Raw genomic sequence first — 16669 nt, 5'->3', positions numbered from 1 at the left:
TGCGCACCGTGCTGTGTTCAACGGAGATCTCCAGCACTTGCACGGTGCCGTCGCCGAGGAACAGCTCCGGCGGACCGTGCCGACGGGAGCCGTCGTCCCTGCACGTGAGGTTGAAGCCGGGACCGTGGTAGCAGCCGTGCTCGACGCCGAACGGGTAGGGGATGCTGATGTTGCCGCACCACCTAGTGCAATTATCACTCCCCGCCCCGGTGGCTGCCGCCGCGCCGCCCAACGCTGGCACCATCAGCAGCAGCAGCATGGCAACTACAGCAGCGAACGCTGCGACGACCATCCTCTTACTTTCTACCTTCCCCATGTTTCCGTGTACGCAGTTACGCAAATATACTAGCGTGCAAGCTGATCGATTATCTATATAGGCCGCCGCCGCCGCCGCCGCCGCCTGTGGTTTCCGCCCATCTTCCTCGCTACAGCTAATTAAAACTACCGGGTTGCATTGTACCTGTGATTTTCGGTACACATCACGGTCGTTTACTCGTTTGCTAGTCAGTCAACTCCATCCCGGAGCAATGTACGTGTGCTCCTTCCTTCCTAAAGACCTCGCTCGGTCGTCGTTCCCCACCGTGGACCGACCGCCGGGCAAAGTGCCAGAATGGCAGACCGGGTCGTGGGTCGAGGAGACCTACCAATCTTTAAGCTCGATCACACACAGCAACAATCAGTTCCCTGTCTTCTGATCCAATGAGATGCTGATGCTATGCTAAACTAGTAAGAGTAAGGTTAATAATTTAGCTCATTGCTGGCTGCAAAATTTTTTGCAGCTCATCTCTCAGCCCACTTATAGTTCAGCTCCCCCACCATTAATACATGATCCACTTATCTATCTCATAAATTTTTTAGTTCTTGTGTCGAAGCTGACTGTAAGCTTATAGCCCACTTCTCTTCTCTCCCCTCTTCTCTCTCCTCCACCTCATCATTCAGTCTGCTTATAGCCCACCATAATACGCTCTAAACAAGTACCACGATCAGGTGTATTATTTCAGATTCCCAGACACACATCAACGCAAAGCGATTCTCTGAACTTTTTCTGAAAACCACGAGGGAAATGCAAGAGTTTGGTTCAGGATTCGTATCGGAAAAAAGATTCCGTTGGCTCCTAGATGGCCAAATGTATCTACATATTTCGGCCCACTATCTCGGGTACCACAAAGGCCCATCACGGCCCACGCGAGCGTGCGCGATGCGTCGTCGTTCCGTTCGTTCCCACCGCGCGTGTGGGTGCAGCGAGCGGCGGCTCGCGGGTGGGGGCGCCGCGCCCGCCGCACGCCACGGGGGAGGAGAGAACGCCGGAGCCGAACGGAGGAGCGGCGTGGAGAGGCGGCTTTAGCCGGCGCGGGTCAGGCCGCCTCCGCTCGCGCGCCGTCCGAGCTTGCTCTCCACGCCCGGCCATTGCATCCGCGTGAGCCAACGCCACCGGCCGCCGTTTCCTCCTCCAACTTCGGCGGCCGCTGCTGCCTGCCGGCCGTCGCCCTCTCCGGTCAAGTCGGCCGGAAGCCGATGGCCGGATAAAAATCCGGGTGCCCGAGATCTCGGTCAGTTTAACATTTCCCGATTGTAGAAAAGAAAATATTTCCCGATATTTGAAGGCGGAAGTTTACAAAAAACCGAGAGAGCCGGACAGAAATCATGGGTTAAATTTAAATAAAAACTTTTTTTTAACTTCAAATCCGCCTCGTGGCCTGCGAGCAAACCGAACAGTAGCTGGCCTCGCACCTCGCTCGCTGCGATTCCCCTTCTCTCTTTCCCCGGGCACCAAGACCCTGCCCGCGAAACGACTCCCCTCCCCTCCCGCCACCATTCCGCACCCTTCCCTCGCTGGCTCGCTCCCACCATTCCGGCGAGGCGGCGCCCCTCCTTCTCCGGTGGACCCTTCATCAGCTGCGGTGGTGGCTACCCGCGCCTCGGTCGGTTAGTCCCCGTCCCCTCCTCCTTCTGCACCTCCCTTCCCCCCACCGGGCTGCCCCGGTTCCCATCCCCGTGGGAGTTTCCCCCCATCTCAGTGCTCCTACCCCCGCCCGCAGATCTGCCGCTCGTTGGAGCGCCGTGCAATCCGCCGCGGTCTCGCGCTGCTGGAACTCGCACCTGCTGACGCGAGGCAACGGCGACCCCGATTTGAGTGCCGGGCCGGAAACGCGCAGCTCCCGTCACCTCCGGGGGCCTCCCTTCTCTCATCGCCCGCGGAGGGCCAAGGTCTCTCCTGGTAAGCCGTAGCTGCTGCCTCACTCCACCCCCAATTCCCGAGCGGGCAGTTTAATCAAGCCCCTAGTTTTTTTTTTTTTGACTAAAGCCCCCAGCTTTATGTGGCTGGGGTTACACAAATTCGCGGTTCCTGTAGTTATGATCAGGGGCTGCACTTGGGTCATGGGCTTAGGTTTTTATAATTCAAATAATGGCAGTCTGACCTAGCTGGCTGTGTCTCTGATTGGGCAAAGCTTCCTTCGAAGTGCCTAAATGACATGCTGTGTTAGAATGATGTATTGCTAAGTTTCACTCCTGTATAATAAGCCAGTTGCTGTTGGATTTTGAAACAGTAAGACGATCAATGCCATTGGATTTTGTTATGCCTAAATATTATGGTACAGAGATTCATCCTTGAAAGTCGGAACGTTTTCATTGTCCTCACGCTAAGAAGATACTGGGGCAAGCTCTAGGTACCTCGTTTAATAGTGAAAATCATGATAATCACTTAAGAGCCACATGGTTTCTTCTGAAATGATGAAAAACTCTGCACCTCTTGCTTATTCTGTGATCTATGGTACTCTTTCCTTGTCTAGGTCAACTTGATATATATTCTCAAAATGATATTGCATCTTAATGTTTAGTGCTGTTTAGTGCCAGTAATAGAAGGGCACTAAAAGTTGTTGATTTTGCATTTAGTAGCATTGACATACCCTCCATGCTTCTTGTATCATCTTTTTTTCTTTCCATGCTCAAAGTGAACTCAGAGCTCACTGAAGATGAAGTTAGTTGAGGACACTGATGGATCAGGGGCTGACTGAAATGGACCAAATTTTCAGCATCATGGCATAACCTTATGTAGAGGTTATGAAATTCCCGAGCAGGCACACCTTAAGTTGTACTCTTACTCTGAGAATAGCTATCCTAATTCCTAAATTAAAAATGGAAGTGCTTTGGTAATAGCATATTCTGTGATGTCACACCTATCCTAAATTTTTATAAGCTACATGTGGAAGGCAGGTGCTTATTCCTTGACTGATGATGACCATATAAAGGATGTGTTAATTCCCTTTGTTCAACAATATTCAAAACCTTCCAAGCATGTATTTCCCCTGTTGTGAATGCAACTTATACATTTCCATCTACTGATTGATAATATCAAGTGCCATATATTATACTACTTACCATGCAAAATGCTTAAATATATGGTTAGCAGTAACAGGTAAAAAATTGGCAATGTAATACTTCTTGATTTTATATAACACTCTTACTGGACAGTGCAATACTAATCAAGGTTGCTTTTCTGAGTTGTCAAATGCCAACTGGAAAAAAACCTAGCCAAAAGAAAAGGAATTTAGTTGGAGCAGATAGGCTGAGATCAAAGCAGAAAATTTCTTCACTGTATGGACATGGTTGCACCAGAGGGTTTATTAGGATGTCTCTTGTTGCCTCATTGGGTGATGTCGCTGCACCCAACCTTGGTGACACCATGGCTTCTACCACTGCTCTAGGATGAGCTGTTGCAAAGTGAAGGAGAAGTTGTCATGTGCAGCTCATTAATGTTCTTGTGATGTTGGAAGGGGTTGTACCATACCTTCATAGGGCTCTTGACAGCTAACTTTATTGTTTCGTAACTATGTTGAAGTTACAGTATTATTTTCTGTGATGCAATGAATGCTGAGAAATGTCAAGGGTTTAGGTCTCAAAGACGTGATTAAAAAAGGTTTGGAAATTTGTACATGTTGGTGTGTGTACAATCTTAAAGTGCCTCCTGATTTGTGCATGGACATTGGGATGATTAGATTTGATGGTGATTCCAATATTTGAAATTAATTAGTGCCAATCTCAAGGCATGTCTGATTTTGGTGATCATACATGCACCAAAATAGTCTTGTCATCCAACTATCCTCTTGAATTTCTCCTTTGCGTCTTTCGCTAAAATGTAAATGAATAGCTTAGCAATAATCTCTAATGGACTGTGTTTTCAGGTAGTTTGAGACTTTGAGTGATTTCCAATGGCTTCTGCAAGGAAAGTGAGAAATGCGAATAAACGCTATGCCAAAATCAATGACGATTGGAAGACTGAAGATACAGCAAGTGTACCTAAAAATAAAGTGCGAGTAAGTATATACGAACAACTATATTTTTTCTTCTCACATGCAACTTTTTATTCCTTTTCCTTGATCTGCAAAGGACATAATTGACGTTTATGGGATTATGTGACAGTATGAGTATATGACATAGTAGTACTCTATGGACTATCAAGTATACTTTTTCTAGGTATCTTATGTTTTCTAGTAAAAAGTGTGGTTTCAAGCATGGTTTTGGTAGTGCCAACACATTTGATTAGTTAGCAGTACCTTCACTTCATTGTTAATCATTGGTAAAAGAAAAAAAAACTCATTTGCAGAAGAAAAAGTTATCAGACATGCTTGGGTCTCAGTGGAGTAAAGAGGAGCTCGAGCGCTTCTATGGTGCCTATAGAAAATATGGAAAAGATTGGAGAAAGGTATGTCTTGAGCTTATCTAGACAAAATTGAGACAAGGGAAAGACACCTATGTGATATGTACTGATTTTCACTTCACTTTCCAGATTGCTGGTGCTATCCGTGATAGGACATCTGACATGGTGGAGGCTCTTTACAACATGAATAAGGTAAGAATTGGGCCTTTTACATTATATAACCACTTGTATTTCCATTTGATAACCTAAATTTCCCTAGATCAGTTCAATGGATTGCGAAGGTAGCAATGCTTAATCTGACTGTATTCATGTTTGTCTGCTAATTTCACAACTATTTTCATATACGCACTTCACTGCACTAGATTAACATTGGTGTCATATCCAGGCCTATTTGTCTCTACCGGAGGGAACGGCAACTGCAGCAGGGTTAATTGCGATGATGACTGACCACTACAATATTCTGGTGAGAGAGACTATTTAAGTGGTCAAACACTATATGCATCACTATACCTACAGCTTCTGTAATTCTTTTCTCCACTAGAAAACCTTGTGAATGTTTATAAAAGTTGGTGCCTGAACAAGACATTCTGTTTGCATCTTTGTGACCAGGGACTAAAAAGTACTTACTCCAGTCACAAATTTAAGTCCAGTAGGACATCGACACGAAATCTATAGAAGTATGTCATCTTAAATGAAAAGAGTATATTTTATGAAAGTGTATTTCATGACAAATCTATAAATATCAACATTGTGTTCTCAATCTGTATAAATTTTTACGTATTGATGGTCAAAGCAAAAAATGTTTGATATTAGACAAACCTAGATGAATTTTATTTGTGATCAAAGGAAGTATATCATAAATGTTGGAGTATATTGAGCCCATGTGTATAGAGGCCCATCTAGAGGCCCATGTATAGGATCTATATATACCCACCCTTCTAGGGTTGGAGGAATACATCAATTATTCCCTCCTACAATAAACAAAGTCTCAAAAACATGTTCTTTTGCGTTTTGGTATATGCAACATCAGTAACTTCGGCATCAATCACAGGTTCTAAGATCTAGAACTATTTGTTCCATCCTTGAAAACAGTTTTACTGAATTTCCTGGCTGGCAGGTCTACTTATGTGGCATATGCAGCTTCAGCAGCCATGATGTACATTTGAGAATAAAACTACATTCTTTCACGATATTTGTTGAAATTACTCACAAGGATATCTGCTATGGATTTTAGGATGGAAGTAATAGTGACCATGAAAGCAATGATTCGCCAAAAGCTTCTCGGAAGCCACAGAAACGTGGTCGTGCAAAGTTTCCATCTGTGTCTAAGACATCAGATACATGTTACCCTGATCAATTGCAATCTCAGCCTGCTTCATCGAGCTATGGATGCCTTTCTTTGCTGAAGAAAAAACGTTCTGGAGGTAATTGGAGATATTCCTATGTACATGGCTACATGTTTGGTCTTTTTTACAGGACACTGGTAATGGTTTGTACATAATCTGATATATTATATTACCTTGCTATTTGGGAATCTGAGGCATACATAATCCTGTAGAATATTTGGTCTTGGTCTCACAAATACAAGACCTTGATGCCACTTTTTTTGCTAAAATTGGAGTTGACAATTTGTTTGCTATATCATACTAGAATGCAGACACAGTTATGAATTATGTTTTTAGTTTATTAAGTTCAGTCATTTCGGCACTAGAATTTTTAGGCAGGAACTTATCAACCAGTTGAGATCTTGACTGCACATGCATCTATCTTAAGTTTGGATTTACAATAGTAAGAAATTAGTAGTACCCTGAATCTATGGCACTGCTTATCCTATTTTAGAAGCTAACAGTATGAATAGCTTCTGATGATCTTAATTCTGAATTTCTAATATAAGATCCCTCAGGATACAGTCTTGATACTAGATATGATTCTGCCAAGTGCTAGAAGCCAATAATATGAATATCTTATGCAGATAGTATCTTGAGTCTTTGCTAGACCTCTTTGTGATTTGTTATTCTTACTACTTTATTAGGTATCTGAGTTAATTATCTAATTTTCTCCTCGAATATATCATCTATTTTTCACTGTTAAGTTATTATTCAACTTCTTCTAGAGCACAAACAATAACATCTGATTCCTTACCGGCCCAGTCTTGATGTCAATATAGTCTACCCTAAGCCTTGCAAATCTCTCTGGATCTTCTTTTTGCGCATGAGATTTGTGTCTGTTTCAGCAAAGCTAATTTTGTCGCAATTTCATATTGTTCCTGGACTATGTAGACTACCCAGAACACTTAGGCCCTTTTTGGATCCACTCTAGATTGTGGATTGTTGAAAGCTGGATTGTAAAAGCCGGGAGGTTGTTTGTATTCCTGGATTGTGGGGTGGTTGGAGCACACAAACTGGTGGAAAGCTAGGTTGAGGCAGCTTGTGGGATTCAACAATCTGGGGTTGGTGGATTGTAAAAGCTGGACCACAATATAGAGTGTTTGGATTGGACGTCGGTACAAGCTACATTGTAAAAGGCTGTATTCAACAATCTGGGTGGATCCAAACATGACATTATTTTGCCTTTTCTTCTGTAGAAGTTTTCATATTAGCACCTGATTTATGTGGTTGCATTATCTTCCTTCAATATCAACAACTTATAAGTGCTTATGAACATGACCTTGCGACTTTGCTGAAGTTAAGTGCTTGCTTTCTATCAAATATTAGCACCCACGCTGTCATAACATAAAAACGAAGATGTTGCTGTTTTGCTTTCCTCAAACAGTGATGATTGGACTGAGGTCTTGAAATCTTTGTAGATCATTTTGTAGGGAACAGGCCACGCGCTGTTGGAAAAAGGACTCCAAGAGTACCTGTTGCCAGCATGTACCATCGAGATGAGAGGGGTGCACCAAATAGACAAGCAAAACCAGATTCTAACAATGGTGATGATGGAGCTCATGTAGCTGCTCTTGCTCTGGCAGAGGTATATCAAAGAGGAGGCTCACCTCAGGTTTCTCAAACACCTGGGAGATCTGGCGATCATATGTTCATGTCTCCCATTAAAAGTAATGACAGAAAAGTAAGAAACTAGAATTTTATTATGCCTTCTCCCATTTATGTTAGTCACTGATTAGTAAAGTAATTGCATGATCAAGATACCTGTACGGCACTTGCAGAATGCTGATTCAGAGATGGATAGCTCAAAGTTGCATGGATTTCAGTTGGATGCTGATTACCCTGAAGCTAGCTTAGGAAGTAGGGAAGTTGAGACTGGTGACTATACTAAAGTTGCGTCCTATTTGATGACTAACAAAGGATCTCCATCTGGCAAGCCTCAGAAGAAAGTAAAGAGGTCTCAAAAGAGGAGGAAAAAAGCTGCACGCAAAACAGGTGATCAGTATGAGTATGACAGAGAGGCTTGCAGTGGTACTGAAGAAGGGCATAGTGGGAGAAAGGTGAAAGAGGAACCAGAACTGGAGACATTGGGAAGAAAAACTGCATGGCCATCTAGCACATCAAATAAAAGAAGCCGTCAACTGTTTTTTGATGGTATGTCTGTATTCTAGCAGTTACCTTTTGTTTTCTGTAGAGCAGTACTTGATAGCGGAAATAAACACGTGTAATCGATGGATTGAATTGATGGAATACCAATTACATATATAGGCCAACCAGTCCTATTTGCTAACAGTACTGAACTACGAATGACAATAACATTCTCTTTCGTCATGTATGAATTGAAATTTTGGCAATGTATAAATGTGTTTATTTTCTTTTCTGTAATTGTACTGTACAATATTTTCTCAATCTTTGAAATTGAACTAGAAAATATTAAAGCAAGCATGCCCTGTATTATGATATGACAATTCCCTAGTGTGAGACGAAAATTTCAGCTAAGTGATCAAACATGTGAAATAACCATGTTCTGAATCTTTTTTTTTTTTGCCACCCAATTTCTATTTCAGAATATTGGTGTCTTATGTGTTTGTTGCACTATAAAATAAGATTTAATGATTTCTGTAACCTGGGAAACACAAATAGAACCATACTCTGTTGTTACTTGTCACACTCAAAAAGTATTCCTACCATAGGGGTGTCCTGATTGAGTCTTTTTTTTTGTTCTTTTTAATTGAGTTGTTTGGCTTTGATGTCCGCTCTTTGCTATGGTGCTTGTTTAGTTGTAAGGTTAACCTGTTGGGTTCTTGCTTTTGGTCCATCTATACAGTGCAAACTGAAATCCACCCTTGTTTTGCAGATGAAAGTTCAGCTCTAGATGCGTTACATACTTTAGCTGATTTATCTGTGAACATCCTACAGCCATCTTCAGTTGTTGAATCTGGTTAGTCTTATCTTATACTATATTTTATTTTTGTGTTAATGTTTTAAATACTAGTTCCGATGCAACCAATTATACTCCTTTATTCCATTACCATTTTGTTTTTTCTTGTACTATGTGGCAAGATGGCAGAACAGTGCAATTGTTGTATCTTAGCAGGTGCAGTTGTTTATTTTGTGCGTGCAACTTTATCTGCCACTCTCCTCACTCTAATTTGCATAAAGGTTTGGACAGTTTATAGACATGTTCAGAGTTATTAAGCTACATGACTTGACACTGCTGTATTTCACCAGCAATGCAGTAATGCAGGGTTTTGTTTTCTAATTACTGACCACTGGAGGACATTGCAAAGTTAATAATTCTACAAGTGACACTAAATAAATCAGGGTCATTTCCTGGAACAGGGCTGCCAAAACATTTAAGTGGGGTTTCCCCTCCTAAAATGCTGTTGTTGAGAAAGTCATCTTTGCTATTTGAGACACGCCCTATTTGGATGGGATATTAACCAGCACCCACATGGTGTGCTCAGATATATAGAGCTATAGAGGGGCATGTATCCATAGGCAAATATGAATTGGAATAGCTGCTGCCTTCCCCATGCCCTCCAAATTGTTGCAAACTGATAGTTTAGTGGACATATGTTCTGGAAATTTCTGAAATTTGTATGGTCACTCAAAAGCATCAACTCTGCGATGTCCTCCAGCCAACACTACAATCGGTGCCATAAAACCTATATAGCGTAATTTATACCACAACCCCATAACTCCATGCATTGTGTTAGACCATTGCTCACCTAGCGCTTTTTAGCACATTGCTTCTGTTAATGATAGTATCATTAATGGTTCACCTAATGATCTTCCAGAATCATCAGCACAGATTAAGGATGAAAACAAAGACAATGATTCTGATGGAAAACCTAGTATGCCTGCCGCCGTATCGGTGTATGAGCAGAAAGATAACTCCAAAAGTATAGCAAAAAAACTCAAAAGGCAGTCACAAATTGCAAGCACTGATATGGTTACTAGGAAAAAAGCCAAACGTTCTAAAGATCCTCATCATGATGGGAGCACCACTTCTGAAGTAAAGCAGCAAGGTTGTACATGTGGTGTTAAAACAGAAAAAAAGAAGAGGAAATCTTCCACGGGAAAGGTACTTTCAAAATTATTATTTGTTAAGCATTTCTTCAAGCATTCAAGCGATACTGCAATAGTATTGTTTGCTCTATAATTGAAGGTGTTGGTCCAGTGATAAAGCCCCCCCTCTCCCCCACTCTAACACCTGGGTTTTAGGGTCGGAGTGGCTAGAGGGGGTGGTCTAAGTTGGTACCAGAGCCAGGTCCCGGGTTCGAAACCCACCGGCCACGCATTTCTTCCGCTGCGCGATTTCCCCTGCGGGGTTCGCTGAGACCAGCAGCCACAGGCGCGGCGCGGCTCGCTCGCCGTAGGGGGAATGTTGGTCCAGTGATAAAGCCCCCCCTCTCCCCCACTCTAACACCTGGGTTTTAGGGTCGGAGTGGCTAGAGGGGGTGGTCTAAGTGAAGGCTATAGATTGTGTAGTCAAGTTTATAAACTGCGGATTGAGTTTGGTGTGGATTTGCTGTAGTGTACATGCTGCCATTGGTTGCTGTATTCTCATATGCTAATTCCAAACTTACTCACAATTTATGTTTTTATTTGTGTATTATGTGTTTCTTATGTCAAACTAATGCAAATAGATATTATGCATCAATTTGTGGGCATAACATATGTATATGTTACATAAAATTTGCCAACACATCCTGCAATATTGGTAGGACTGCAGCATCGGCTCTTACTGTGATAGCACCACTATATTATATATGTTGTTGCTTGACCTCACTACTGTTATTCTGTATTCTACAAGCATTTTTATTTAGTTCCTTGCTTTAATTCATTTATGGTGTGCATAAACTCGTATGCTTTATTTATACACAGGTTTCAAAAGATGAAAAAAATATACTAAAAGATGTGGAGAAGACTGAGGTATCTAGCCCAACTCTTTCTTTCTTTTTTACATTCTAGACTTATGCAATAGATTAAAGGGTTATTTGTGAAGTTCAAACCACCCCATCCTAGATTGATTTGTTCATCATTGGATCACTCCATAATTTTCATGGGATGGCCGTGTGCTCCCCCCCCCCCCCCCCCCCCCCCCCCCCACTAGCTTTGTTCTTGTTAGAGACAGGTTGGTTGGTGATAGACCAACTTCTTCCATTAAACCAAATAGCCCATAAAGTTCTGGGACGCATAGTCAACTAAACCTGGATACGAGTTTATTTTTGCATACAATGGATGTAAATTAGTGTAGGCATCCTTAATGTTTAGTTTTGACTGGTTTTTAGAGCCTGGATTTGGCTATACAGAATCTACTCAAATTTATTGGTAGTTTGTTGTTTGGATCACAGCTTGTGGCTCCAACTGTGACAATCATAATACATGCTATGAAATTGAATTTTACATTCTGTAACAATAATTTCAAAATGGCATGCATCATATGCCTTGATTGCAATATATACAATCGTACCAAGCCTTCACTGAATAGCTCTCGAGCTATTTATTGTGTCAAATTTTCACCCACCAATGACCAATGCACAGTCAAATTTTACCCTTACTAATTTTGTTATGCTTGCTGGATACAACATAATTCCTGTTCTGGTATATCTGTATATTATAGGTTTCTGCTGAAGAAGGGAAGACATCTTCTAATAAAGGTAGGCATACACATATTAGTCCAATTCTGAGATAAAATAAGTTCAAAGTAGTGAAGCACTTGGATGTCCTCCAGCACATACTGATTTTGGAAAAGTGGTCATGGATATCGCAGAGACAACTACACAGGGTGAAATGACTCCGCACGCTGACTTGACCTCAAAGGTTAAAAGCCGTCGTAAATTAGGCATTCAAAAATCGCTAAGTCAAGAATGTAAACCTACTGAGGGTGCTGGTGATTCCGGAAGTGAGAAATTGTCTTATTCATTGAGTAATATTATTGATGTCAAGGTACTGCTTTTTTATCTTGTTACATGTGCTGATTGATGTGTCCCATTACTTGGCATGGTTGAAGAGTCTTATTTACTCTAACCTGTTGCAGGACAAACTCTCTCACTGCTTGTCATCACGTTTGCTCCGTAGATGGTGCATGTTTGAGTGGTTCTATAGTGCAATTGATTATCCGTGGTTTGCAAAGAGTGAATTTGTTGAGTATTTGAATCATGTCAAGCTGGGTCATGTTCCAAGACTGACCCGTGTTGAGTGGGGTGTCATACGGAGGTTTGTAGTCTTCAATATTTTTTGTTATCTTTAGCTGTATTTGTCCCCTAAATTTAATGTTCTGCAGTTCTCTTGGAAAGCCCCGTCGGTTGTCAAAACAGTTTTTGCGTGAGGAGAGAGAGAAGCTTTCCCAGTATCGTGATTCAGTCAGACAGCACTATGCTGAGCTTCGATCTGGCATTAGAGAAGGTCTACCAACAGATCTTGCACGACCTCTAGCAGTTGGGCAGCGTGTTATAGCCTGCCATCCTAGAACAAGGGAACTTCATGATGGGAATGTTCTGACTGTTGATCATAATCGTTGCCGGGTTCAGTTTGATCGACCTGAACTGGGTGTTGAGTTTGTGATGGTAATCAATTTCTATCTCACTTATGTTTTTGATCATTTAGTTTTAGTTCCATTTAATGTATTTGGACTTAAATGCTTTCAGCTGATCTTTGTGATTACTTATGCTCCAGAAATTAGTGTGACTTGCAGTAGCTTAGTAGAATAGTTAAGTATAGAAGATTGTTTTGTCTTATTTCCGCTGAAGGTCGATATGGCTAGATACCTTAGTCTTCTTGACACTGATTGCTTGTTTTAAATATGGTTTATTGAGAGGAACTTTTTTTTTCAGGATATTGATTGCATGCCCCTGCATCCCCTAGAAAATTTCCCTGAGTCTCTCAGACGGCAGAACATTGCCAATGAATATTATAGCCGCTTATCAGAAGCAAATGAGGAGCAGATGAATGAGTTGGGTACCGGAGGTTTAACAAGATTCACATCAAATTTGAATAGCGCTGATGCAACCTTCCATATCCCTTCTGGTCATCCGATAAGTACTTTGATGAAGCAGGCAAAGGTAGAGTGTTTGACATGGAAGCTACTTACTTTTGTATAGACAATGTGGAATAAGCTAACTGTACTTCTTTTGAAATTTACGCAATAGGGTGACTCAATTGATTCCATTGCACAGGCCAAAGCGACAGTTAATGAGGTTACAGCTGCTGCACAACAGGCAATGTACAATCAGCCATCCACTCTCTCACAGATACAGGAAAGAGAAGCTGATATAAGAGCCCTTGCTGAACTATCACGTGCTCTTGATAAAAAGGCAAGTGCAACAAGGCTTGTGCCTTATTTTTGTCTCTCTAATGTTTGCAAATGGATACAAATCGTATAGCTCAAATTTGAATCTCCAACATATTTGTTTTCTAATAAGTTCAGTGTTTTAAAGGCGACCCAAGGTGAGCTGGGTACGTCTGGACGCCTAGGTGACAAGGCGTAACTGTTGCCCAAGGCAAGCTGGGTCCGCCCGGCGCCCAGACACCTAGGCGATGCCTTTGAAACACTGAATAAGTTATAGCTATGTTGCATTGCAACCAAGAATTCAGTGTACACAAATCCATACACTTAGGTTTGTATTGCAGTTGACACCGAGTTGACCATAACTTTTACAGTAATGCGCTTTCAACAATCTGTCAGCTGATATTGAAGGTTCACCTATTAGTATATATTATCTTCCAAGTAGTGTTGCCTTAATCTTATCTATTCAGGCTGGGCCATTGTGTTTTCTTGATAATCCATCAGCTGTCTGATACTTAAAATGTGCCGCCAGCTGTAGAGTATAAAATGGGTTTAATCTGCTTGTCTGGTATGAGAGCTTAGTTCCTTTTAGTTCCCAGATTAGGTTTTCTCGAACGCGCAGGAGAACTGCGCATCAATATATTAAGAAGAAAAAAGAGGGGATAAGAACCCCAGAGTATTACAGAAATATGGGCCTGTAACCCGCCCAAAAACTTCTAGACAAATCTTACAAATAAAAGTAACTGGACCGAAACAAGACCGGAGCCACCTAGGTGGCAGGAGCTGCTAGGGCGAGGAGATGAGAAACTCCTCGAGTCCCAGCAATAGACCACTGTCTCGTCTCCTCTTTGATGATTGCAACAACACTTGTCAGACTAGGAGAGCTTCCATCAAACACACAGCGATTACGATGGTTCCATAAAGACCATGCTCCTAGTATGATAATGGAGTTGAGCCCTTTTTGTTCCTGACCAGCCACCTTGTTGCTTGCAACAGCCCACAATTCCTCAAAGGACAAATTCACAGCTTGTGGTGCAAGTGTTTGCAGGCCAAGGTCCCGTAGGATTAGGTTGTAGCTACAGAGCACTGTAATCGTTGTAAGCATGACATCAGTTCTGCAGTTTGTATTTGCTGACATCTATTATTATTTTTTGAATATACATGCTTTTGAAATTTACATCATTCAAGTGGGTTATGGTGAACTATAAATCTGTTGTAGGAAGCTTTACTAGTAGAGTTGAGGCACATGAATGAAGAAGTGTCTGGAATGCAAAAGGACGGGGAAATTATCAGAGACTTGGAGCATTTCAGGAAGCAATACGCTATGGTGCTTGTGCAGCTTAGAGATTCCAATGATCAAGTAACATTCCCAAGTTGAAGCTATCACTTTAATATCTTCAGTTTCATGTACTTCGGTGAATGACAACATATTTTATACTCAGGTAGCTGCAGCCTTGCTTTCACTTCGCCAACGTAACACATATCATGGGAATCCAATACAGTCATATCCTAAATCCATGGAAAATGGCATGGCTTTTCCTGGAGCACCAGATCCGTATAACCTTTTTGGTTATAGTAATCCAGAATCTGGTTCCCAAGTGATTGAAGTTATTGAGACTTCAAAATGCAGAGCAAAAATGATGGTCAATGTTGCTATCCAGGTCTGTTTGCCAAAATTATTTGTATTCTTTTCTGTATCATGTCACGCTATCTGCACCTAGGATTCCTCATGGTTCTGATATGCTTATCGCTTTACATAGTTTGAATTATGAGCTCTACATTTTGAACTGAATGAGGACTGATTTCCACATTTCTGAGGGGGTGATAAATTTTAAGATTTACATTGACAAGAAATCGATAGTGGTGCTGTACTTGGTTCTCACAACTCGCTACTCTGTAGTGGCTAATAAAGGAAATGTGAAACTGCCTGCCTAACTTCTAGATGTTGATTTCATGATTTAACCTGGGACCTGGTTTTCTGTACTGATTACTGATCATCTCTGTTTGGAATCTTTAATTAGGTCATGAACCTGTTTTCAGTTGGACATTTGCTTTTGAAATGAACTGCTGTCCGCTTGTTGGGGCAGCTTGCATATATTGTACTCTTGTTAGTTATTTCTATTGTGTGAATTAGAGCATTGCCTATTTTATTCTCCTTTTTTGGTGCTACATAGATGCAAGTCTTTTTTTCCCTTTCATATTTCAATTTATTTCGTTCCATTGAAATCATTGCTGCTTTTTTTTTCCCCCTTTATACCAGGCGATGTGCAAAGTTAGTGAAGGAGAGAATGCTTTTGCCAAAATAGGTGAAGCACTAGATAACTTGAATAGCCGTGGTACTGGCTCTGGTTCAAGCATACTTGGCATAAGACGGATACCTCCTGATTCAGGTCAGTCTAATGCATCGTATCAAGATAACGGCGCACCTGCTCCTGCAACAAATAGCAGTTCAAGATTGCCAAACGGGTGTGATTCTAATGTCCAATTTCCTACCGAGCTGATTTCATCCTGTGTGGCTATGATGCTTATGATAAAGGTAAATCATCCAAGCTCAGTATGTTGTTCAGACTTAGCATTCCAACACTTTTTTTGCCTAGTGGTCTAACACTGCCATCGGTGCCATTCGCCAGAACTGCACGGAGAAGCAGTATCACCCTGCTGAAGTCGCGCACATACTTGATTCAGCGCTGTCGGGCTTGCAGCCGTGCAGCTCCCAGAACATCCCGATCTTCAGGGACATCGAGATATGTATGGGCATCATCAAGAACCAGATGCTGGCGTTGATACCCACTCCAAGTGGCTAGCTCCATGCCGGCTGCGAGCATCCTAGCTAATGTATTTGGGAAGCGAACATCCAGACAACTGTATGCGGCGTGTATTATTCATTTTTCCTTTTCTTTTTCTTGCTGTCGTACAAGATGTATCTTGTGTGTACATTATAGATTAAACTGCTGAAAAATATGTGAGCACACTTGCATGCTCCACGCAAGTTGAGGCAACCCACCTAACTTGCACACTTGCTGTAGTTCGTTTCGTCCTCCACGCTCGGTCGACACCCTGACCGCCACCACCAAACCTTGCTGGGGCGCTCCGCAGCCGCCCGGGCCTCACGGCACCTGCCTCCGCGTGCTTCCCCATCTGGCTTTACCGTGCCTCGAGGCTGGAAGCCGCCGCCGTTTCACATGGCCAAAGGAGGAGGGAGCTCCGAAATGTGGCCGAGGTTTGGTGAATCTTTCTTGTAAAGTTGGAATTCAAAATTTCATTGCTCAGTTCGAAGTTTCTGTTTCAACTTGTAGTCTTGCGGTTGCAGTTGGAAGTTAGACTAACTAG

General features: G+C 42.2%; 1 protein-coding gene across 7 annotated transcripts; it reads left to right on the top strand.

The window, feature by feature from the left end:
* The first annotated feature begins 1472 nt into the window (after positions 1-1472).
* On the top strand, positions 1473-16364 carry LOC120712766 (protein ALWAYS EARLY 2-like). Of its 7 annotated transcripts, none has more exons than XM_039998636.1 (22): positions 1473-1926; positions 2040-2218; positions 4185-4316; positions 4607-4705; positions 4790-4852; positions 5046-5123; positions 5895-6084; positions 7467-7729; positions 7827-8199; positions 8903-8986; positions 9846-10132; positions 10936-10983; positions 11675-11711; positions 11807-12000; positions 12092-12270; positions 12338-12620; positions 12888-13115; positions 13230-13367; positions 14559-14699; positions 14782-15000; positions 15600-15875; positions 15970-16364. In XM_039998636.1, the coding sequence occupies exons 3-22, from the start codon at positions 4212-4214 to the stop codon at positions 16141-16143; spliced, it is 3459 nt and encodes a 1152-aa protein (XP_039854570.1). In that variant the 5' UTR covers positions 1473-1926; positions 2040-2218; positions 4185-4211; the 3' UTR covers positions 16144-16364. The 7 variants fall into 7 exon arrangements, with proteins under 7 accessions (XP_039854570.1, XP_039854567.1, XP_039854566.1 ...); XM_039998633.1 differs by having other exon boundaries at positions 7806-8199; positions 11825-12000; positions 13203-13367; XM_039998632.1 differs by having other exon boundaries at positions 7806-8199; positions 13203-13367.
* The last annotated feature ends 305 nt before the right edge of the window (positions 16365-16669 follow it).

The sequence above is a fragment of the Panicum virgatum genome, chromosome 6K (assembly GCF_016808335.1).
Source record: "Panicum virgatum strain AP13 chromosome 6K, P.virgatum_v5, whole genome shotgun sequence".
Lineage (NCBI taxonomy): Eukaryota > Viridiplantae > Streptophyta > Magnoliopsida > Poales > Poaceae > Panicum > Panicum virgatum.
The sequence above is the reverse complement of the archived record's forward strand: the minus strand, read 5'-3'. Positions and strand labels throughout refer to the sequence as shown.